The sequence below is a fragment of the Thamnophis sirtalis genome, unplaced genomic scaffold, assembly GCF_051295495.1.
Source record: "Thamnophis sirtalis isolate CommonGarterSnake01/CBP01778 unplaced genomic scaffold, rThaSir2_p1.2 scaffold_6, whole genome shotgun sequence".
NCBI classification, from domain to species: domain Eukaryota; kingdom Metazoa; phylum Chordata; class Lepidosauria; order Squamata; family Natricidae; genus Thamnophis; species Thamnophis sirtalis.
Window position 1 is genome coordinate 98,207,471 of NW_028261386.1, and position 26,062 is coordinate 98,233,532.

The 26,062-nt window shown below is 38.0% G+C and overlaps 1 protein-coding gene across 6 annotated transcripts in view; it reads right to left on the minus strand.

The window, feature by feature from the left end:
* The window catches only part of NKAIN2 (sodium/potassium transporting ATPase interacting 2), a 595,332-nt gene that overhangs the window by 272,759 nt on the left and 296,511 nt on the right, over positions 1–26,062 (minus strand). For all 6 annotated transcript variants that reach the window (XM_087718532.1, XM_087718534.1, XM_087718536.1 and 3 more), the window contains exon 3: positions 1,370–1,450. In XM_087718532.1, the coding sequence (XP_087574658.1) occupies positions 1,370–1,450 (81 nt within the window). The remainder of the gene's footprint in view (positions 1–1,369; positions 1,451–26,062) is intronic.

Here is a 26,062-nt window from a genome sequence, read left to right on the forward strand (position 1 = left end):
AGACTATCTTGTCCTATGACCTTGGTAGGAAGAGTTCTACTTCACAAGCCTCCCTTCCATCTCTGTTATTATGTTCTGTTAAACTATGAACACCACCTTATTCAGAATAAAGATGGCATAAAAATAATACATACAAAGATGTTTTTTTCCTATTCTTCCCAAGATGTGTGTTCAGTATGTATATGGAAGTAAAGTTGTTGAAATCACTTAAAGTATAAACAAAATACAGTATTTTTCCAAGTATAAGACACACCTTTTTCCCTCAAAAAGAGGGTGAAAATCTGGGTGTGACTTATACACTGAATACAGCATTTTTGGCCTCGCCCCCTTCACCCAAATGCCCCTGCAGAGCCTTTAGGAGGCTTCCAGAGTGCTCCTGTGGGCTGGGGAGGACAGAAATGAGCGAAAAACAGGCCATTTTTTTCGCTTCCCCCCCCCTCCAGCCTCCAGGAATACTGTATAAGCCTCCTAAAGACTATGCATGCCCTTTTTTTGACAAAAATGGGTCCCTTTTTTGCGTAAAACGGGCCATTTTTTGCTCATTTTGCCCCCCCTGGAGCACTCTATAAGCCTCCTAAATGCTATGCATGCCTTTTTTTAAATGAAAAACAGGTCCGTTTTCATGAAAAATGGGCCGTTTTTGGGAGGTCTGCAGAGTGCAAAAACTTTTTTTTATTATTTGCCTCTTCAAAATCTTGGTGTTTCTTGTACTCCAGAGCGTGTTATACTCTGAAAAATATGGTACTTCAATCCTTCTATATATTACTAAAAAGGAAACAAAATTACAAAACAGTTGCCAATGCCAGTTATCTTGTCCTTTCTTCACTAATAAGCACAAATATTTTGAAATGCATACTTCTATATCAAATTCACAACTCAATGCACAAGAAAAAAAGAATAATATGCATCATATTTAAAAGCATCTGACCAAGTTATGGTATTCCCAAGTATGAAATTAACTTTATATATATATATATATATATATATATATATATATATATATATATGTATGTATGTATGTATGTATGTATGTATGTATGTATGTATGTATGTATGTATGTATGTATGTATGTATGTATACACACACACACACACACACACACACACACACATATATATATATATATATATTGTCTTTGGAAATCTTAGTCCATTCACTATCATCATTAGAAGTTGTCCTCCTAGGTGTGTATTTTATACTGATAATATATTGCCAGTGATTTAGGACATGCACTATTGAAGCAACCCTGATATTCCTCATTTCCAAGATTATTAAAGAAATGACCAGATTTTAAATATGTAAGAGCAAATGTCTTTAGAACAGGAGAGGTAAACATCAGATGATTTAGCCTATCAGGCAGTGAATTACCTTTGACAGGTCTCCAGCTTCCAAGTAGAAGCAGATAACAAATATGTTCCATGTAACCCAGAGGATTAGCCAGACAGCATACTGTAGAGAAGGAAAAGAAAATAATGTTATTATTTTTTAATATCATTTAGGTTGAAATGATTCTGAAACAAGAAAAGTGAAAATGCTGACACAGGCATGCATACACAGCATGCAATCATTTTGTTACGTGAAAGAGGTTTACTTTAGCTTCCCAAATAAAGACAAAATGACTGGCACCTTTCATTTCACATTTACTCCATATAATAATATGATAGAGTGCTAGTCCTCAATGAATGACAATATATTCAGCAACCATTCAAACATACAGCAGTGTTATACAACTCCTACTTATGCCTGGTCCCTGAGTTATGGCCCCAATAATGCTCCTAGGGTCACGTGATAAAAAAGTGGGCACTTGGCAGCCCATTGACACAAATGCAGAGGAAGTTCAACTCCCACCACTTGCATATCTTCCTCATCTCTGCTTTTTTGGCCACTCTGCACAGCTATGGGAGATACATGATTCTTAAGATAGTCTGGCCCTATGCCATGTAGGACTTCTTAGGTAATTACCAGCATCTTGAATCATGCCAAGCTTAGTGGAAACCAGTGCAGCTCATGGAGCAGAGGTGTCATTTTAGTATGCCCATCACTGTCCATGACACCATATTCTGGACCAGTTGAAACTTTTGAGTGATTTTCAAGGATAGTCCCAGGTAGAGTGTATTCCAATAGTCAAGCCTTGAGAAGATGAAAGTATGAGTGACTATCTGAAAGGATTCCTGGGCCAGGAAGGGGTACATGTGGTGCACCAGATGGAGCTTTACCAAGGTCCCTTAGTCATAGCTAGCACCTATTACTCTTTGAGCAGCAGCTGCAAATTCAAGACTCTCCCCAGATTACGTCTCACTCTTGTGTTCCCTCAAAGAACATAGATAGAAAATCCTCAGTTCCAAGGAACCTCAAGAGCCACAACTACTCAGTGTTGGTAAGACCGATTTGAAGTTAGTCCCTTTCCATCTGGTCTCACACAGTTTACGGGCACTGAGAGAGGACCATATTTCACTTGATTAACTCATACTCAAGAGAGATATTTTGATATGATCAGTATGTTCATGATACAGAACCCTAACTGACAGACGAGGTCACCCAGGGATTTCATATAGATGTAAAACAGATGGGGAGAGAGAGAGTTGAGCTCTGTGGTACCTGACAAAAGAAGAGAGAACTTCCACCGAATCCAGCCAACACTGACTGGATTTGGCCAGGAAGAAGAAGAACCACCACAAAATGGTGCTCCTAATTTCCAATTCCTGCAGGTTATCCAAAAGGCTTCTGTAATTGGCGGTACCAAAAGGTGCTGAGAAACCAAGAAGCACCAAGATGAGTATCATTTCTATTCCAGTTCCAGAGTTCATCATCAAGTTCAAGCAACCCTACCTCTGTATGAATCCTTGCATGAATCCTGACTGAAATGGGTCTGTGTGTCACATGTATATTCATAATCAGTCTAGGTCAATTTTGGTACATATTGTCAATATGCATAAGTTCATAAATTATGCAAAAATATGCATACACTTTTCCAAGTAACCTCAGACTTGCAAATGAGAGACTACTTTGCAAGCCAAAATGTTATTAGTCACAAGTACCACTAGGAAAGATAAGCAACGTACTGATAGTTCTGGTAATTCTCAAAGAATAAATAATAATTTCATGCTAATCTGCCTCAACTCCACGATAATTAAATTAATTATATAGGACCATTACATTACTATTATCGAAATTGTTTTCAAGCAAATCAAAGCACAACTTTAAAGCTATATGCTCTCATTTTATCATTTCAAAAGCTACTTACTTGTTTCAACCATGTAAATCAGTGATTCTGTTTTATTTGTTAAGGATAATTATATATCAATTATCCACAGTGCTTGGCAACCAGCATGTTTTTACAATGATTGCAGCATCCCAGAGTCATGTGATCCACATTTGCGACCTTTCCAGCCAGTTTTTATCCACCATTGTCAATGGAGGACTCTAGATTCACTGAGCAACACATCATATTTGATTGTTGCCCATATGAGAGGGTGAAAGACAGGTACCTGGGTCTACCATGTTTTCCCAAAAATACGACAGGGTCTTATTTTCTTTTGCCCCACAAAATATGGCCTTGGGCTTATTATCAGGGAGGGCTTATTGTTTTGGGATTGCTGGGTGGCTGCTCCCTTGCAAGCGGACTCCCGAAGAGTCGCGCACAGCCTCAGGGGTGAAGCAGCCATGAGGTAACCACGCTCATGAGCAGCCGCCTGGCAAATCCCCTCTCCAGCCAGGCAGAGCGCCATTTACTGACCTAGGGGGTATCACTAAGGCACCAAGCCACGTGGTGTTCTGCCCGCCCCCCCAGCTCCCACGGCTTGGCACATTTGGGATACCCCCTAGAACCCTAGGTCAAGCCCTGCCTGGCTGGGAGGGGGGTTGCACAAGCACCTGTTCTGCCCCCAGCCTCACCAAGTCCTTGCGCAGCTCTCCCAGGGCACCGCCACTGGCTGCCGCCGCCGCCACCACCCTCTGAGCATAACTTTCAAACTCCAAAACTCGGCTGCCGAGTCTTCCAGCATCGGCCGCTCTAGGAGTACTCTCTATAGTGGCTGGTTGCCGGACAGAGAGTCTTCCCCGAGGCCCCTAACTTATGGGGTGCCGCAGGGCTCGGTCTTATCCCCCCCACTATTTAACATATACATGAAACCGCTGGGCGAGATCATTTGGAGGCACGGGATAAAATACCATCAATACGCGGACGACACACAGTTGTATCTGTCCGCCCCGTGCCAACTCAATGAAGCGGTGGATGTGATGAACCGGGGCCTTGAGGCCGTTAAGAACTGGATGAGAGCTAACAAACTGGTACTCAACCCAGACAAGACTGAGTGGCTGTTGTGTTTTCCTCCCAATAATTTGGCCAATGTTCCATCACTCAGGCTGGGGGGCCAAATTTTACACCCCTCAGACAGGGTTCGCAACTTGGGAGTCCTCCTGGACCCACAGCTGACTTTTGACCATCATTTGTCAGCTGTGACCAGGGGGGCATTTGCCCAGGTTCGCCTGGTGCGCCAGTTGCGGCCCTACCTGAATCGGGAGGCCCTCACAACAGTCACTCAAGCCCTTGTGATCTCTAGGCTGGAATACTGCAATGTGCTCTACATGGGGCTGCCCTTGAAGAGCATCCAGCGACTTCAGCTAGTCCAGAATGCGGCCGCGCGAGTGATTGTGGGCGCACCGCGGTTCGCCCACATAACACCTATCCTCCGCGAGCTGCGCTGGCTACCTGTTGATCTCCAGGTGCGCTTCAAGGTGCTGCTTACCATCCATAAAGCCCTCCATGGTAGTGGATCTGAGTACTTGAGAGACCGCCTTCTGCCGATTACCTCCCTTCGACCCATCAGATCGCACAGATTAGGCCTCCTCCGAATTCCATCCGCCAGTCAGTGCCGACTGGCGACTACACGGAGGAGAGCCTTCTCAGTAGCAGCTCCGACCCTTTGGAACGATCTCCCCGTGGAGATTCGTACCCTCACCACCGTCCAGACCTTCCGCACAGCCCTTAAGATCTGGCTATCCCGTCAGGCCTGGGGATAAGATCCTAATCTGCCCCGCCTGAATGTTGAATGAATGTTGTGTTTTACTGTTTTATTTTATTTTATTCACATATTTTATGTTTTGTCTTACACTGCTTCCCACGAATTGTAAGCCGCCCTGAGTCCCCTCAGGGAAAAGGGTGGCCTATAAATGACAAATAAAACTAAAACTAAAAAACTAAAACTTCCAGCAGCCGGCCCACCATAGACAGCACTCCTAGAGCGACCGATGCTGGAAGACTTGGCAGCTGAGTTTTAGAGTTTGTAAGTTATGTTAGGAGTGTGGCAGCGGTGGCAGTGCCCTGGGAGAGCTGCGCAAGGACTTGGTGAGGCTGGGGGCAGAACAGGTGCTCATGCAACCCCCCTCTCCAGCCAGGCAGAGCTCCATGCATTGACCTGGGGGGTATCCCGAATGTGCCAAGCTGCGGGAGCTGGGGGGTGGGCAGAGCGCCACATGGCTTGGCGCCTTAGTGATACCTCCTAGGTCAGTAAATGGTGCTCTGCCCGGCAGGAGAGGGGATTTGCCGGGTGGCTGCTCGTGAGCGTGGTTACCTCATTTCTGCTTCACCCCTGAGACTGTGCCCAGCTCTTCAGGAGCCCGCTCGCAAGGGAGCAGCCGCCCGGCAACTCTCCCCTCCGGCCAGGCAAAATGCCACTCCCCAACCTAGCGGTATCATGAAGGCGACAAGCAACATGAGCGCCTTTCCCCCTGGCTCCCGTGGCTTGGCACCTTCGGGATACCGCTAGGTCGGTGAGCGGTGCTCTGCCTGGCCGGAGAGGGAGGGGTGTCCCGGGAGTTTATTTTCAGGGGTGGGCTTCTATTTTTGCCCACGTGAAAAATGTGGCAAGGGGTTAGTTTCAGGACAGGTCATATTTTTGGGGAAACATGGTATATACTAAGCGAACGATCCATTGGGAACCCCATATCAAAGCAACTTACCGTATGTGTGGCCAGCATTTGAAAACAACATTTAATATAGCACAGTACTTGAGCAAAATAGTTCGGTTGAGATCGACATATGTGATACTGACTGGGGTAGATTGGAGGGGTAACACTGAAATATAATGTTATTATATTTTATTTATCCATATATTAAATTATTGTATTTTATTCCAATTTCATTTTAAATTGTATTTTATCAGATTTTAGTAATAATTTGTCTTTGGAATTCTGCACTTTGATGTGGCCCATGGGCTAATCAATAAAGTAAACTAACTAACTTAAGAAGTACTGCAAATTGCTTAATAACCATGGTAAAAAAGGTTATAAAATTGGGCACAACCCACTTAACCAATTTGCTTAACCAAGGAAATTCTGGTCCCAATTGTGATTGTAAGTTGAGGGCTATCTATTTTGTTAATGCATTTCCTTTCACTTCTTGTCTTAGTCTGGAAGAAGATGGAAAGTTTTAGTTTCTGTTTAAAATTTAAAGACTAAAACCAAAATGAATTGATTGAACAACTGTTTTGTTTCAATTCATAGTTATTCTCAAGTGAGATACTGTATGTATAGATGAAGAGTGAATTTAGGAGAATCTTACATTGAATCCCAATTTTACAAAAAGGATTTAACTGTAAACTCAGCAAAAACAAATTAGGTCCCTAAAGTAAAAGGCACTGACAAAATAATAGAAAGTGTTAACTTCAAGATTGCAAGCAGGAGTGCATAAGATAGCGGAGAATGGTTAGTGGTTGGTGTCAGGTGGCAGTTAGAAAAAAAACATTAGATTTTAAAAATCCACTTGCTTAAGTTAAGGCTCTGTGTACAAAGAAGAGTGATTTTATCTAGCTCACTTCTTCCAGAGTATTTTAATAAGCATAAGGTTTACCCAAAGAACAAAGGCAATGTTGTCATTTGTGTTAACAGTAATTATTGACTATATTAATGTTGATTAACTGCAATTATAATCTAACCAATCAAATTGAAGATTTGTATGTATCAATCCCTGGAGAGGATATACGGTATAACATCCTTCTCCTCCAAGTATTGGCTGTTAGTCTTTGGTACTTTGGCATTGGTCAAATTAATATATGAATTCATACTTCAAATTAAGTATATCTTGGCTTCCATTTAAATATGCCTTGGTAGGAAGTGTTCTTCACAAACCAACTCCAAATCATAGGTTCTGAGTATGATTTCAGCAAATCACAGTTGGTATTACCTTGCTGACACCTTCAAAACAGCACTTTGTGGCTGCTCTGGAAAATGAGAGAGGTTGGTAAACTGTTCTAATATCTCTGCTCCTTGTTTGTCACAATAAATTCATCTCACCAAAACTGCCCCATTAGAAATAATGCTACCATATAATTCTGAAAATTCTACTTTGAGCCATAATGTGTGTAAGTATTTTTCCAATGCTAATTTTAAATTCCTGGCAAATTTTCCTCTCTTTTTCTCAAGAGGAAACAATCTATACACAGCTGAATTTTCCTTTGATCATTACAACTTTAATTATCTATAAATAAGAAACACTATGTCCTGATAGATGTAAGTACTAATTAAGTTAGATAATTAATTAATGCATGGACTCTGTTTCAGACAGGTGTGCAAAGGTGCTTTGCTGTAAGAACAGTAATTAAAGCTGCTCCTAAGCATACCACATTTCTTCCCAGTTCCTCTTGTCTTCATTGGAAGATTGGTCAATATTATCATCAACATATTGATGATATGTTGGTGAAGGGATTGGATTGGAAAATAATTAACTCACCTAAGGCCAGCTAATGGCTTGAATCAAAGTCTTCCTAGTTCACAATGACCACAGAATGCAACTGTACTAGTTCCTAACTGTTGCCTTGTATTATGTAATTGCTAGTACAATTATCTTCAAAATCAAAGCCTCATTACAAAAAATATTGTAAATGTGTCAAATGTGTCAGGATATATGACCTCCAGATTACAGCCAGTTAAATACCTCTTTGGGTTCATGCTTGAACTAATCAATGTGGGAAGATAGCATAGAAGCTCTGTGGCAAGATAATGAACAAATCCCATACCATGACCTATTTCTACTTACCGCTGCATTTTATGAGAGAGTTTCAAATTGTGAAAATCTGCCCTCCTGTTTTCTGGGAATAGTAAGAGAACTACATAAGAGAGCAAGCATGACACAAATTACAAGAGTCACAAATCAATAAGGTCTTTATAACAATAGAAAATTAGGATTGCCAGGCTCAAGCCCCCAAGAGGTATGTCATACCTTTCAGAGATACACAGAACAGATAAATTCAGTAGGTGTGCTAATTAAAAGTGGGAGAAACAGATTTGGGTTTTTTATTAAGCTCTTAAAGGAGAGCAAAGTCTTGGGCTATAAAGAAACATAAGTAGACATACTTTATGGATGGGACGGGATAGCAGTGATGCTATGGTGTCTTCAGAGGTTACACAAATGAGTGGGTTTTATGGATAGACTCATGACCCGCATATTATCTTGCATCTGATTAATTTGTAGAGAGAGAATTTTGGTTGTAAAAAACAGTTATCTTTAATGCTAGGAGAAGAATATTTAAACTAAACTCTAGAGATCACAATGTTAATTTCTTGGTGGGAGGAGGTAAGTGGTATTTCAAATAGTGCAAGCTCTAAGAGTTTCCTATTAGATTAGCAACATAGCTATAGTTTATCTGCAGAGTGGTGACTGAAAATAGCCATGTTGATATAGGTAAGCCTCAATTTTTGTCCATAAGGAGCCATGGCGGTGCAGTGGTTAGAATGCAGTACTGCAGGCTACTTCTCCTGTTGTCTGCTGGCTGCCTGCATTTTGACGGATCAAATCTCACCAGGCTGAAGATTAACTCAGCCTTCCATCCTTCCATGGGGAGTAAAATGAGGACCCAGATTGTTGGCGGCAATATGCTGATTCTGTAAAACTGCTTAGAGAAGGCTGTAAAGCACTGTGAAGTGGTATAAAAGTCTAAGTGCTATTGCTATAATAGCAATATATTTAGTTGTAATCATGCCAGTTGCTAAGTGGGTCACCATGTGACTGTGCCCAATTTTACAACCTTTTTTTGTAGAGCAGTGGTTCTCAACCTGTGGGTCAGGACCCTTTTGGGGGTCAAACGACCCTTTCACAGGGGTTGCCTAAGACCATTGGAAAACACATATTTTCAAAAAAATACGGAAAACTTAAAATAATCTTATGGTTGGGGGGTCACCTCAACATGAGGAACTATATTAAAGGATCACGGCATTAGGAAGGTTGAGAACCACTGTTGTAGAGGTTATTAAGCAATCCCATAATACCCAATGAATGGGGATTTTTTTTTTGCTGGAAACCAAAAGTAAATGCCAGTTTTCCACAAAATTTTTTAATAATAGTCATAGTAATAATATGGTTATGTGAATGCAGGATGCTGCCAATGTCTATAAATGCAGGCTGGTTGACAATTGCCCAAAATATAAGTACCTGTAGCTTGGGGGAGGCCTGTTGTAATTTTGGATGGTCACGATGGGATTAGTTATTAGTTAAAGACTCCCTGTACCAAATGCACAAACTCTGTCTTTTTCCTATATGCCACATGCCAGCAGTTCAGGAGTGGAATTTGTACTGCAACATTGCAACAATATCTGCTTTCTGCATCCCACAGACATCCATACCTGGAGAATAATTCCTTCTACCTCTAGTAGAATAAATACTTTCCCTTGACATTAAATATAAAAAGAGGGTTTCTTTCTTCTGCTCTACCCATTGTTCCTTTGTCCTCTTTTTTTTTTGAGGCTTCTTCCTTTTCTTTACACCTACTGTACCTGTGTGTTTCTCTTTGCCATTTGGTGTCTTAATAAATCTGACACTATTCTAAAAGATAGTTTGGGTGCCAGCTTCTGTTTTCAGGGATTGTAAATGTGTCTCCAAAGGCAAAGGTGTCCCCAGGTGTGATACCAGGTAATGGGCTTTGAAGTGTCTTTTAGTTTTTCCAATAGCAGAAACAGAAAGATTGTTAGAACAGTTACAACGGTATGATTTTGTATCAGGATATCAGATTAAAATAGACCCAGAAGATCACATGGAATCGATCTGAAGAAAAGCTACATCTGCAGCAAATAACAGGTTTTAGTAACACTGTTAAACTAATTAGACATCTAGAGATTTATTCAACTTTACTCCTAACCTTTGTGCTCCTCTCTAAAGACAGTAAGACTATTTAAAGCAGTAAGAGAAAACAGCTGTACAACTAAATATTCACTAATAATAATAGATAGAATTCTGTTTTTTATTAGGTTGAAGAGCTTTTTAGCAGGGTTCTTTTTAAATCTAATGCCTTGAATTAGTATCCTGTGTAATAATCTGAAACAAAGTAGTACATTCTAATACATCTAGGTTTACTTATTCCTAACACACTCTTCATTCATGTTTTAACAATTCCAACTTTTCTTCTTTCGTGCTTTTCAAATCTCTTGCTCTTGGATCTTCAAAAACCAAGGAGCTTCTTTTTCAGGATTAATAACATTGGTGACCAAACTTCCTTACAATGTTTGTCTGAACATGGAATCAATAATCAGAGAAGAGCCTTCCAATCTGGCACCTCACAATCTGCTACACTTTAGTGTAATCTTGTGTGACAACTACTGATATGGCACAACAGTGTCTACTAAAGCATCTGATAAATTGACACCATGCTAAATTGTAAAAAAAAAACAACCCTTTCCTGATATAATACCATTATAGAATGTCCCAGCTGGTAGAAGCTCAATTGTGCATATATAATTCCAAAGGATATTAATAAGAAAAGTTTAATTATTAGATAATTTATAATTTTCATGATTAAAGATACCAAACATGGAATGCTTTTCTTAATTGTTCAAAAAAAATGAGTCTCCCCAAAGAGGAATATTTAATTATCCTACACATATAAAACTGAGGATTGTGCTCAAGGAGTGGGAAAAGAAAGGGAGGGGGGAAGTATGAAGCACAAAAGGTTTGTGAGTAAGAGGAACTATTTCTAAAGTAGATAGATGGTAGATAGCTAGCTAGCTAGCTAGCTAGCTAGCTAGCTAGCTAGCTAGAGACATACATGTACACATACACATGCACATGCACACACATACAAACAAAAGAGAAGACCAAGCTTATCACCTTACAAATATAAACAATGAATCTATATTAACTGAAATTCAAGATCTTATTCATGGAGGAATTAGGGAGTTGGAATGAGAAATTAGAAAAGTCAATCTGCGATTTTGCAAATGTTTTACTATTAAAAAGTTTCCCTTAAAATTAATTTCAAATTTAAAACCAATAGCCTGCAAGATACCCAGTGCTAAGAAGATAAAGCATGAGTTCCAATGAACTTCCGTTTACAAGGGATTTGATATATCAACACTGCTCAGCAGGAAGCTTTAGAAGATTTTAAGACTAGGCTCAGTCAATTATTCAGTCAATTTAGTATTGATTGAATAATATTCAGTCAATAGTAATTTTGGTAGCAGCTCAACCTGAGTAAGTGTCTGTCTGACATTTCAGCAGATGAGATTCACATTAATTCTTTATTTTCTATTTTAGCTTGTACCTGGAATCTACTGTAAAACATCTCCATTGGTGTGGATTTCTTTTCAGTTCTTTGGAAATTTAATCCACAGCAAAGCTGGCATTCTTGCAGCTACAGCTAAGGCGCTGGCTGGGAAAGTTGCCATCAGCATTTATACTTGATGCACAGACATTGTCTTTTGGCTCTGCACACATACAGGTCCATCTGTTGCAATGGCCTCATGCCACTTCTCGGTTAGCTACAGTACGAGATTGGGCTTTAGTGCCAAGGAACCTTTGATAGACAGGTTCCCAAACCTTGTGCCTTCTTCGCAAGAAGTAGCTTTTATCTGAAACATTGGTATACCATAAGTCCCTGCATATTGTTAAAAACTGTATGGGCAGAAAAATCTGAATGAAGGTAAGAATGTAATCCTGGTGATTTCAACTAGCAATTTATAAAAGACACAGCAAATTGGGAATAGGACAAAGAAAAAAATATATAGAGAGAATATCAACATATGACTAATATTTGCTGACCCAGGAAGCTATTGACAGCATAAAACAGCTGCAAAATCTATTTGGTGCTCATTTCCGAATAGATTTATTTCAATCGGAATTATTTAGTATTTAAGTAACTCACTGAGCTATATGTTATATATCCTTTGCCTCAGTTCAGATAGATTTCTAAATATTATGTCATCGGTGATTGGATGGGGATTTCTTAAAAACCGGCTATAAATTAATGGAAACTAATCATTCTTTCCCATATGCCCTTCAATAAAAATAAGAGTATGGATAAAGAATAAAATCCTATGCCTTATCTTAGGCAAGAATTAAAAACAGAATTATTTAATAGTAGGTACTATAGAGTAAGACTACCTTTTATGTGGAGTAGCAGCTTAAACTGATTTGTTGCTCATACTTATGCAGAGGAATCTAATTAACTAATGGTTAGTACAATTTGGTGGTAGATAAGGGTTAACAGTATTCAAGAAGGGTTGGACTTAGTGTGCTTATGGCAATGCAGAGATTCTAAGCTGATCCCTCTTTTGACTCTCCCCTCAGGTGCTCCCAGTCCTCCTACATCCTGCTTCTGAATATATCACTACAGAAATATTAAAGACATTTTGCAATTTTGTTAAGAATACAGAAATGAAATAGACATATTTAAAACCGTTGCAGCATTCCCATGATCATGGGATCAAAATTTAGGCATTGGCAATTGACTTGCAGTTGCGATGTTCCTGGCTCATGTGACCACCCTCTAACAAGCAAAGTCAATGGGAAGCCAGATTCACTTAACAACCATGTCATTAAATTAACCACTGTGGCAAGAAATGTCATAAAATGGGGCAAAATTCATTTATCAACTGTCTCACAAACATAAATTTTGGGCTGACTGCTGATATTAATTCTAGATTTTGTCTCCCAAATATGACAAATGAATCATATTGATCAGACTTTCTATTATATTAGCAAGAAATAGAAAGTCTATAATAGACTTTCTATTATATTATATTCAATGGCTGAGACTTAACATTGATTAAATTCACAGGTAATTTATTTCTAACACAAAATTATCTTCTTAAGGCAAAAGTTCAACAAAACAAATACATTAAGCCCAAAGTTCAACAAAATTATTTTTGGTATATCATTCATATTAACATCTTGAAGACTTATTAATCTTCCCCAAATTATGCAAATATTAAACCAAAATGGAACAACTAACAGGTTGACAAGTTGGCAAGCCCAAATCATATGTCAGAGTCTTCTCAAAAATACTACGTACAGTATTTAGCATAAAAACTGATACCAAAAGCTTCTTAAATGTCTGCTGGATTGTCTAATAAACATGACATTTTTTGATGAATTAAGCTCATTTTAAGGCTGTGAGAAATATATTTATCATTTATTCTGCCACATAAAGTTTTGACAATTTTCAACCAACTGTATACATTAATATGAAACTCAATTGAAACAATTTGAAATATTTGAATCAACAAACTATTATCTTCTTGGGATAATTATTCCAGTATATTTAAAACTAATTATTCCGCTATATTACAGGCATTTAAAATGTTTGTGATTCAACTGGATGTCTAGTAGACATTCATTTTAATTTAACAACTAATAATCAAACATATATCCATAGTTTTAGATGAAACATCTCGATAATTATCAAGATATCCAATGTATAATGTATAACTCATAATAGTTTTGTTCAGTTCTATCTATCTTTATAGCCAAAATATTTTTTGATTGCCTAATAAAACAGACCACTGGTTTCAAAACCAATTTGGTTATAAGAGACTACTCTTTCCTGTTAGAATAAATTATCTAGGTTCACATACTGATAAAACATACAAGCAAAAAGGAGGCTTAGTGTGAATTTATATGGAGAGATTACATTAAGATGCTTTTCATACTGCCATTTTGTGTAAGAAATCTTGAGTGGTTTTGATTCAATAATCCATTTCGCTAGCTAAAGTGTTTTTAAAAACCTAAGTATAACATAATGCATTGTCTGTTTTCCAATTAAGATGTAGGATCTATACATGTATTAAGTCAACTATGATTTACATTATATTTTTTATGAATGCAAAAGAAATAACTGGTTACATTAAAATACACTTTGAGAGATTTATTCACTATTATAGTGAATAAATATACACAATATAATTTGGATAAGTCATTATGCAGGAAAAATCTCTTTAATGAATTGCATTGGAAATAAAGTGTAACCCAAAGGAAAGAGTGGAAAAGAGGAAAAGAAGACATATAAAATAAATCCAACGATATAATGGATGAGGCTGCAATAAAGGAAACTGTTGCTATATTCTTTGACACTTTCACATTTTGCTGACTTAGAATTTTGTTAGGCACTTTACCAATCTAATGAGCTCTCTAGCAGAAACTACTGAGATTAGATTGGATATGGCAGAAAGGGCAAAGATTGAAATATTTGGTCATGGAGAATTTGCATCAATGAACTCGAGGAAGGAAGACTGAATTGGTGTGTCCGGCCAATTGCCAAGGTTTTGATACATATGTTACCAAGAGAGGTAAGTGCTCATGCTGTTCTAATCCTCAAAAGATAAAAGCTTGACTCTTTTTCTAACGCCTCCAAGATGACTTTTTTCATGAAAACTAATTTTACTTGAAGGAAACAGCAAACACATTTTATCCACATCAGTTCTGCACTCACAATGTCACACAGCTGTAGGAAAACTAATGGAATGCTGAATAAACAAATGTTAGCCGTACTTGAGACACCATTTATTTGTATATGAAACATAAACATACATTATTATAGCCTGTTAAAATCTGAGATTACCTTTGTCATATAACAACAAGACATTAAATGCATGCTATTTTAATGTGCAAACTTATACAATTTCAAAAATTCAAGCTAAATTAAAAATTGAAGTGAGCTTCATTTATGTTATTGTTGTGGTATACATTTAATCTGTCTTGCATGTTTGTTGTTTCAGGAAAAGAAGTGGCATTCATCATTAACACACATTTCTTTGCATCAACAAACATTTGCATGCTTAGAGAATCCAGAAGAAGTCCAGTTATCTGAGAATTAGGTTGAGGATAATCAGTCAATGAAAATATTTTTTTAAATATCAGTCTGGTCTAAAATTCTTACTAAAATTGGAGATCCAACTTTCAAGATAAAAAAAAGTCCACAAAGAACGGCAAGGCACAATACTTTTCCATACATCCTGCATATATCAAAATGTTTGTCCATAATGAACTCTGCAAAAAACAGTTTGGTGTAGCAGTTAAAACATTGGATTAGAAACCAGGAGATTGGAAGTTCTAGACTCATTTTAGGCATGATGCCATCTGAATGACTTTTGACTAGTCACCCTCTTTTAACCCTACGAGGAAAGTAATGACAAATCACTTCTGAAAAACCTTGCCAGAAAATCTGCAGTAATTTGTCGATATTAACTTGAAAACACACAACACTCACACTCATACTACAGAGAATGGAATTCTTGTCAACTAGGAACTCTCCCTTAATCCTAAATATCATTTTTTTAGAAGAAGGTAAAAGGAGACTCCAACATATTATAAGAAACCTCATCTGAATACTATCCTAAAATATGAGGACATATTTGAAATGTGCACATTGAAAATGGAAAATGTTGCTGTATTTTCAGATTCAGTCTAGTTCCGATAAACATGTGGTAGTAATAAGTATCCTGAATTAAAATCCCCAACATCTAGGACTTTTATATCCTTCTGGACTGATGATAAAATCTATCATTAATTGACACATTTATATAATTTTTGTAGTTTTACTGGCCTACATGAATTTCATTTCAATCTTTAGGGTCCTTTACTTGCAAAGTCAGCAGCAAACAGGATACAATAGGGATGTCCAACCTTGGCAACTTTAAGACCTGTGGACCTCAACTCCCAGAATACCTACCCAGCAATTCTGGCTGGGGAATTCTGGGAGCTGAAGTCCACAAGTCTTAACGTTTCCAAGCTTGGACACCCCTGGGATACAGCAGAGAAACGATCAGCCTCTTTATCTTTCTTAAAGCCTAAATTGAAGCCACATAGGTGCTGGAATAAAACCTAGATTCAAAGTTAATCTAGACTGCATTTCCTAGATATGGACAGTGATTTAATTCTATTAGACTCCAGACTTGATTTCTCCATTCATTATGACTATCTCTCTTCAGCTGCTTTCTTATTGAGTCTAATTAATCAAATTTATTGAAAAGAAAATGGGGTTAGATACAGCGTTTTCGAAACCCAAAGCATTCTAGCTTGGGGGCATTCAAACTCAATCTATTCCTCCCCTATAAACCTACATAGTCTCCAGGTAGTTGGACAACACTTTTACTGTACTCCTGTTTGCCTTGAGGTCAAAAAATATAACTAGCTATCATCAGCATACTAATGGTACCTGACCTTGTGCTGATAGATGACCTCCCCCGGCAGGTTCATGTATTATGTTTTCACCCCAAGCTTAAATATTGAAATTAATGATGAAAGTGCCTGCAATCTCTTTCTTAGTTCTCTAAGTGTCAAATGTCCAAATTATTAATATACATTGGTAACCGGGGAAGGATGCAAAGGGCTAGTGGTGTGTAAAGTGAAATAACATCTATCACAAATCACAGTGCAAACTCTGCCCCTACTACCATTCAACTTGAGGTGCAACTATGGCAGGGTGGAGCTTGCACTGTTATGTCATAATGCTTTTTTAAAAATTGGTGTTGGCATAATTAGGAATGGATGTCTGTATCCACAAAAAACAATGCAAGATAGATCTTGATAATTAGGAGAAAGGGAGTTTGCAATCCTGGGTTTTTGTAACCGGCTACACAAATCTAGGAAAGCTAGTATTCAGTGTAAGTAAATAAAACGAAGGAAGGAGGAATAATCTTGAGGAACAAAAGAGCTGTAATAAGGACAACAGTCAGTTAAAAGAAACTTGAGTCAGGGTCAAAACTGTAATCTCAGAAAGTATTTCAGAAAGAACCATCCTATTTTCACAAAGATAGAGGGAAAGAACATTTGGACTTGCAAAATTCTGTTAAGATAACCTTATATTAAAAGTGGAATTAGCATGCATGACGGTCTTTTATATGGAGAATTGTTCTTTTTATCCTATAAACTGTTTGAAAATGGATTAATAAAAATATTCATTGAAAATTCTTAAAAAAAAACCCCACTGAAGTAGTGCAGGCAAAATTCGGGTATGTTGTTCTATTCTTAAACTCAGCCAGTTCAGAGAGAGTGAAGAAGTAATAACCACTCAATTTTGAATGATTATTATAGTACTATATATTACATTTTTCAGATTCACACACTGTTTTCTAAATTACTAGATTTCATCTATAGCCCACTTTTCTGTTTATGCACACATAGAGATAAATAATTTTTTGATGAAGTCTGTGTAGAATCCACCCACTTATAAAACACTTAGTCTTTACACATAAAAATAGGATTCCAAGAAAGTATAAATAAAAAGGGGATCCAAGTTAGTGCGTGTGCACGAGCACACAAACACACACACTATATTAATAATAAAAATGTCAATCCACTAGTCAAACTTCAGGCATAAAGCAACCTGTGCAGTATATTCCAGCAGTGTATTTCAATATGAATGAGATGAATGTTTAATTATTCCACCTGAAAATTTAATTTTGCTGCTTGGAAATGATAACAATTAAATCATGTGTTATAATTTCAATCTATGGTGATTCTTTTCCTCAGCCTCCCCACTTAGCAAAAATTGCAAGTGCTTACATAAATAGGTTTTTTTTGTATGCAAAGAAGCATTAAAAACCATCTGCAGTCATAGATCAGACTCTGAAATTCTCTAAGATAACAATGCACTCATACAACTACAGCCAAGCTCTCCCATTTTAGCATTTAAGTTTTCTGCTAGTGCTCATTATTTCGAAAGGGAAAGTGGCACTGAGTAAATTGACAAGAAAAGAAACTAAGTCAGTGAATATTTTTGAGATGATCATAACCTGTCGCTCTCTCTCTTTGCACATTTAATGTTTAATTATAGTTTCTTCAGTACTGTCATAAAGAACAAGATTCCAATTCTAAATGTTAGCATTTCCAGATAGAAATTATTTCCACTCTCCTCACAGATAGTCTCAAGGCATGCAAAACTGTCAGGAAGAAGCTATTTTGGGTAGATAGAATAATAAATGTTTCTAGTGTATATATGAATATTTCATTTTTACCTCATTAAGGTCAAAATGTGATCAATATCCTAGTCATATCATCCCAATCATCCCTCTTTCTGCTTCTTTTACCAAGGTAAAAGAGTTGGAAAAATGGGAAAAAATAAAAGAAAAACTCGAGATTTTTCAATATAAAATCCCATTTCACATCCTGTATTTCTATGTCTACTTTTAAAATAGAAGCTTCATCTGCAACAACTACCTATTTGCAAAGCTGAACAAACAAATGCTCATTAGAAACCAGTCTGAACAGTTAGAAGGCAATTTCCTTATTATGCTGTGGTAAGGAATGGTGGACAGCTGACCTACATGAAATCTAGAAACAATGTGTTGGCAAATGAGTGTTTTCTTTTCTTAATTATTAACCTTATCAAAATATAGACTACTGAAAAAAATGAAAATAGTGGGAAAATAGGGAAGGAAAAAGAGAAGAAAAAGAAGTGTATGGTAAAGCAGAAAAAAAGAAAGAAAAGCATTGACTTCCAAAAGTAAAATTACAATCCCAACTTTTTACTTTTACATGCTTAATGTACAACTAACAAGTTAGTGTTTTGAAGCCAAAAGGGGTTTATAAAATTGGAATTCAGAATCATTTGAATGCTGCTCTTTTCCACTTCTTATGTTATGCCTTTATGTGACGATTCTTATAAATTCCTAAATCTGTGGGTTAGGGTTAGGATTTGAGAAAATGAGGCAAAAAGCCCCTGTATTTTATGCATGTATTTTATTTTTATTGACTTACAATTGCAAACCAATTAAAAACACAGTTCAAAAGGACATAGTAAGCCAAACACTGAAACACTCATAAAAAGAGAATGTCAAATTGACTTCTGCCAGTCATAGCTCTTGCTAAGAACCTGGAAACTTTTCTGATTTTTATCCATATTTGGTTTTATAGAGGAAGTCTATAATCTGTTGGTCAGAGAGATGGCTAACAATCAGGTTTATCAGTTACAGGTTTTATAGGATAATAGATATTTTAGTAGTACATATTACTGATTCTACCTGTTTGTGGTTATCATATAGGAAGCTAGTATAACTGTTAGGTGTTGTCTGTAAAGGATATAGGGAATGGCATTGAAGGACAGGAGGAAGATCTGTTATGAAGAAAAATGTCAGAGGAGGATTTGAATCTCAGCCAAGAAAATAACATGAGAAAAATGTCTCAGATAAGGCCCTGCTCTTAAGTAAAGTTAAGGTAAGAGAGGGGAAAATGTATTCAGATTTGCATGATTCTATTACTACCAACCATTACAATAAAAGTATTATTGACCTGTATGCCATTGGTTTCTTATTCTGGTCAACCGTTGGTCTGACATTGTCACAATGGATAGCATGCCAATTTGGGCCAAAGTTAAAAAAAGAAGAATTTTATCCTTGTCATTTTATAGGCCTAACTATCAAATCCTCTGTTTAAGATCAACCAAAACATTATCTGGGCTAAGGGATGATATAGCCAGGAGACTACATAACCCAACAGATTCAATTTACCTCCTGCTGGATGAGGTAAACCCATCTAGTAGACGGGGATGGACCAGGGAACCAATCTGCATGAAGGTTCACTTGCATAACAGATATAAGTACACCTTGAGCTATGATAATTTGAAGTTACAGCCGAACTGGTCCTTACAGTTGCAGTTATTTACATCTGGTCCTTACAGTTGCAATCATTTCAGCATCCTAGCAATCATGTGATCAAGATTTGAGCATTTGGCAACCCATCTGCATTTATGACCTCAAGGATATTTAAATTGTTCTGTAAGATCACTATTACAATTACTTCAAATGTACATGAATGTATCTTGATGTAGCAAAATTATTAATCTGAGAAGGTGGTAGTCATTGGATATTGCAGCTTCAGTCTCAAATAATAGACTCAAAGTCTACTCTTAAATCAAAGGCAATGTAAAAAGAATCTTTAGGAAAACTTACGTATTACAGAATTGCCAATAGAACTACAGTATCCAGGTTCATGTCCTGTCCATTTAGGGGCCAGAATGTTTTCTGGAATAAGTCTAAATGTTTATATAAAGAAATTTAGCATATAGCTTGCTGATTTTTGTCAGGTTAATTAGACAATCATTTGCTGGAATATGACCATTAGTTTCTTGTATATTAGAAGAGTGCTTGGTGGTAGCATTTTTTTAAAAAAAATCTCAAACTAGAATAAAGGCTAAATAACACAGGAACAACGAAAATATTTTTCTCATCTTAGGCATGTTATGTAAGCAATATAAGATGTTATTCATGCTGAGAATATTACCACCAAGAAAATCTTAAAGCACACACGTATTTTATTAAATAAAATAGGGATTGAAGTAATGATGAAGCAAGAATTTTCTTGTCCAAATTATTTCTTGCATTTCTAACCCGATAAGGCACATCTAAACCCCTCTTTCTTTCTTTCTTTCTTTCTTTCTTTCTTTCTTTCTTTCTTTCTTTCTTTCTTTCTTTCTTTCTTTCTTTCTTTCTATCTATCTATCATCTATCTATCTATCTATCTATCTATCTATCTATCTATCTATCTATCTATCTATCTATCTATGATAGATAGATAACAGATAGATAGATATAGATATAGATATAGATATAGATATAGATATAGATATAGATATAGATTTTCACGGGTGTGAAAATCTATGTCTATATCTATAGGTATGCTGGTCTTGTTGAATTCGGGTCCTTTCCTGTGTAAAATTGAGATTCAATCTCAATCTCATATGGGAAAAGACCCGAATACAACAAGACCAGTACACAAGACCAGTGTGTGTATGTATGGATGCATGCATGGATGCATGCATGTATGTATGTTGTGGCCCATCAGGATCCGGTTGAGCTGCTGATGGACTCGGATAGCGAGAAACCTTATGAATCTGCCATGGAAGATGTCGAGGATCCTGTGCAGGGTTCAGACTCAGAGCAGGGACCAGAAAGGCTGGTTGGCCACCAGGAGGCACCTGAGGCATGGAGCAGTGGAGAAGATCAAAGGCAGTTTGTCCCTGATGCTAGATTGAGAAGGGCTGAGAAATGGAAGCAGGAATTCTGTAGGCAGACTCACAGAAGATAATTAAGCACGGGTGGTTGTGGATTGGCCCCTTCCAAGAGAGTTTATAAGTGAGGCATTGGGAGGGGACATTTGTAGGAAACAACCGTTCGAATTAGTAGTGAAGAAAAAATGTCTGTATTCTAGCCGTGTCTGTTCGTTTGGATTGTCTGCGTTGCTTCATTTGAACTATCTGGATTGCTGCCAAGCTATTCTATTGAAAGTGAGTTGTCTGGGCCCTCAGCCAAAGGATTCATTATCTCAGTAAGTAAATAGTGACAAACAGCCAGGTCTATGTTCTGGTTTATTCACAGGCCGGGGGGGGGGGGGGTCAGAACACACACACACACACACACATGTATGTATATATGTATGTATGTATGTATGTATGTATGTATGTATGTTTTCGTAGATTTTCACAGGTACAGGTATGCAGGTTTTGGTGTATTCAGGTCTTTTTCCATGTAAGATTGAGATTCAATCTCAATCTCACATGGGAAAAGACCCAAATACAACAAGACCAGTGTGTGTGTGGGGGGGGGTGTATGTATATGTGTATGTGTGTGTGTGTGTGTGTGTGTGTGTATGTATATGTTTTCGTAGATTTTCACAGGTACAGGTATGCAGGTTTTGGTGTATTCAAGTCTTTTTCCATGTAAAATTGAGATTCAATCTCAATCTCACATGGGAAAAGACCCAAATACAACAAGACCAGTGTGTGTGTGTCTGTGTGTATGTATATGTATATGTACATATATGTATGTATATATATGTGTGTGTGTGTGTGTGTGTGTGTGTGTGTGTATGTTTTTGTAGATTTTCACAGGTACAGGTATGCAGGTTTTGGTGCATTTGGGTCTTTTCCTGTGTAAGAATGAGAGTATCTTGGCGACGTTTCAACAAGGTCCTACTAGTCATCCTCAGGCTGGTGTCTTCGGCCTCGTGCCTGTGCGAGCAACGTCGCCAAGATACTCTTAATCTTACATGGGAAAAGACCCGAATACACCAAAACCTGTACACACACACACACACACACACACACACACACAGGAGGAGAGCCTGTGGCTTAGTGCCTAATACACCTACCTAATATGTAATACAGCCCAGGTTCAATTCCCAGTAAGGGTGTGGCTAGCTGAGGAGAGCTAAAAAGCTTGAAATAGATCTATACTAGTCTCCCTTTATTTATTTATCAGCACAAATTATATATATAAACACACACACACACACACACACATACACACACACACACACACACTTTTATTATAATAGGTTAGTAATTATAATATGAGCAGCGATATCATTATTAACAGTAATGTGATGTGTGCCCAATACCCAAAGGCCTTCCAGGCACATGTACATAATTAAGATACAGATAATGTTCTATTAATTAAATACTGAAGGAAAAAAAAGATTAGTCCAGGAAAAATCTCAAACTCAGAATTGCTGCCATACATATTACAGTATATTTGTGCCAATAAAGTCCCCAAGCACATATGAAGCTGAGCATGAAATGCAGGCCTGCCTCTGAGCTGCCAGGGTCTCAAAGTCTGGCATAAAGAAAAAAATAGGTGGGAGGGTATGCTTTGGGTATTGTACAGTTTGTGGTGTGGCACAGCTTAGTAAATTAAGATTTAGAACAATTTGTGGGAACAAATTCATTTAATAAGGAAGAGAATGGAACGGAATAAGAGGCAATCCAAACCAGGTCACATTGTCTACTATTGGAATAGCGACATTACAAATCTGACAGGCTTACAGTGAACAGTACAATTGAATGGGCTGCCATTTCAAGTGGGCTCAGCGCAAAAGTAACAGTAAAAGTGTTACCCTATTGCATAGAATGCAATGCATAGACTACAGGTAGTCTTCAAGTTTTTTAAGGAGTAGCTCAAGTGGAAGATATTACTTTGCTGAAGACCTAGGTTGAACCTCTTCTTCAGTGCTTCCCAGTTTTTATTATTAATCAAACTCTGGTCATTGATATATGTTAGATACAGGGACATGCAGTCAGGGGAGGCAGAGGATACAGGGCCTCACCACTATCATCATGAAAAGAAAAAAAATGTAAAAGGAAAAAGGCTGAGGTAGTTGCTGCCAGAGTCACAGTCAGGAAAGAAACCACTCAACTTCATTTCTTAGAATTAAGTGTACTTTTACTAATTACAAATGATAAGTAACAATGCAAAGCTGAGTCTGGGTAAATTGGCACAAAAGCAATGGATATCATGTATAATGCAATCCCCTCCCCTTGGCACCCCATTCCATAGTCCAATAATAATTCACCCAACTGTCAGGTGGGAGATATCTTCAAAAACCATCATCAGGTTGGAATGCTGGACAATTATCCACATGTGCAGAGAGATGGTCAGGAGAGCTTCTAGAACACTCTTCCAGCACATAATGATTGCCCTCCCAAATACCATGCCCCCCCTGCCCCTTTCAATGGCAGCCAAAGCAGCAGCGAAGCAGAGGCTGACAATGACTCTGCTTAGTGCTTAACTGTTTAAAAAAGCCTCTAAAAAAGTGCCCTCTACAGGAGGCGGGAGAACCACGTGCCTCATTTAGTCTATCTTTATGATCACTCGAGCAGAGTTAAGCAAGGGTTAAAAGCCGAAAAATTCCTTATGTAGATGAGGCACGTGGTTCTCTCACCTCCTCCTGTAGAGGACACTTTTTTTAGAGGCTTTTTTAAACAGTTAAGCAGCAGTCATCCATTGGAGACTCTGGCAGCAGCTAACCTATCCTGACCTCAGCAGCTCTTGCCTTTTTCATTTTACATTTTTATATTTTCCTCATGGCAGAAAAGAGCAGAGTTGAAATCCTTTGTGAAACAGATGCAAAAGCTATGTGGGTCGGAGGGAGGGGGAGGAATTCAAAATTAATGCAATTTGTAAGTAATTGTATTATTGTAAGTAATTTGTGTGTGTGTGTATGTGTGTTTTACCCGCCTCTGCTGGTGTGCGGGCTGGCACTTTTTTTATGTCAGACATTGCAGCAGGGCTTTTGGACATAGTTGCAGGGTTTTTGGACATAGCAGCAGGGCTTTTGGACATAGTGGGATGCCTCTATGCTGGACACTGCGGCAGGGCATTTGGATGGCCCCAGCACTAGAGGCAAAAACTGCCCTGCCGCTATGTCCGACATAGAGGTGTCCCGACTCTACGGCGGACACAGCACCAGGGCGTCCAAACACCCTGCTGCTGTGTCCGACATAGGGCGGCTTTTGCCTGCTTGCCTCACCAGCCATAAACCTCACCGCAGTCACTGGTTAGATAGGTGTGCCCATGTTGTACCACCTCTGTTTTGTGAATAGCGCTAGTTGCCAATTTACTTCTCAGTGTGATTCATGGTGCTAATTGTTATCTATAAAGCCCTTTCAGGACCCTGCAAGTATGTCTTCTCTGTAGCAGTGCCTGCCTGGCCTCTGGTTCCTACAAGATCAGAAATACTATCAAAATTCAGCAGCAAATTGCTGGTTTCTTCTGCTACAGTTTTAGTGAAGTTCAGATAAGAACTAAATGACCATATTAAGCTTCTTAAGCTTAAGGCATCTATATTGCTTTTTAAAAGCCTCCAAAATCTCATTTCATTAAAAAAATGAATTGAACAATACCAGTAAAATCATTGTTAGATTTCATGTGGATGTTGAAGAGTATTTTTAAGGATACAAAGAAAGAAAGAAAGAAAGAAAGAAAGAAAGAAAGAAAGAAAGAAAGAAAGAAAGAAAGAAAGAAAGAAAGAAAGAAAGAAAGAACTTGTTCCTGAGCTAACAGATGGATTCATCAGAGGGTGAGATGGTTAGGGTTAGGGTTAGGGTTAGGGTGAGATGCTTGCTTACCCAAGCAAGACGTGGATTGAAATAGATTGGCATAGCTGGGGAAAGGGGGAGTGGGAAGAAAGAGGTGGACCTTGACAATATTTTGAGGAGCAGTTTGTTGTCATTACATATTCTGGAGTGTATCAAGAATGAAGGGTAGGGAGGGAAGATGGAAAGTTGGAGGGGGGACGAAAGAAAGGGTGTATGGAGGGTCGAAGAGGTACATTGGGTTTCTATTTTGGGGGGTATTGTTGACAAGAGGAATGGCTGTGTTTATTGTTTAATGTTATATGGCCCCGGTTATGTACAGTATATATGTGACTGTACGAAAATGAAAATAGAAAATAAAAAAACACATTTACACAGAAAAAAAGAAGAAGAATGAAGGGTAGAAAGGTTAGATCCAATTCTAGTTCTACTCCTGCAGGCAGATACAATACAATTATATACAAATTTATTATCCCATATAGTTTCTACTAAGGAATAGTCAGTCTCTTCTCATCTTATGTATCTTTAGTTTTGCACTGAAAATGGTATTTTAAAAAATCTTTGATACCTCTTTCTCTCCCTCGCTCTCTGTCTCTCTCTCTCTCCCACTCACATACACATACTCATCGCAAGGCATCCATTAAAAAACACAATGGTAACTCATACACAAACTAATTACTTCCATCATTTGCACAATTCCCCTTCCTCTCTGAGGACATTCATGTCTTCCTAACTGCACCTAAGTTTTCATAAGCATTTAAAATGAAATACCAGACTAATATATTGATATCACCTTGCTTCACCATCTGACTTAATCTCATTACAAGGACAGTTGTTTTTGGTACACTTCTAAAGGTCATCTCAATGGCTGAATTGCTTTTCTTTTGTAAAATTGAAGAATTATGGCAAAACATAAGCTGTTCAGAAATCAAGAAGACTAGCAGTTTATTTACTATGACTTGTTGGAATGAATAGGCTGCCTCATCAGAAC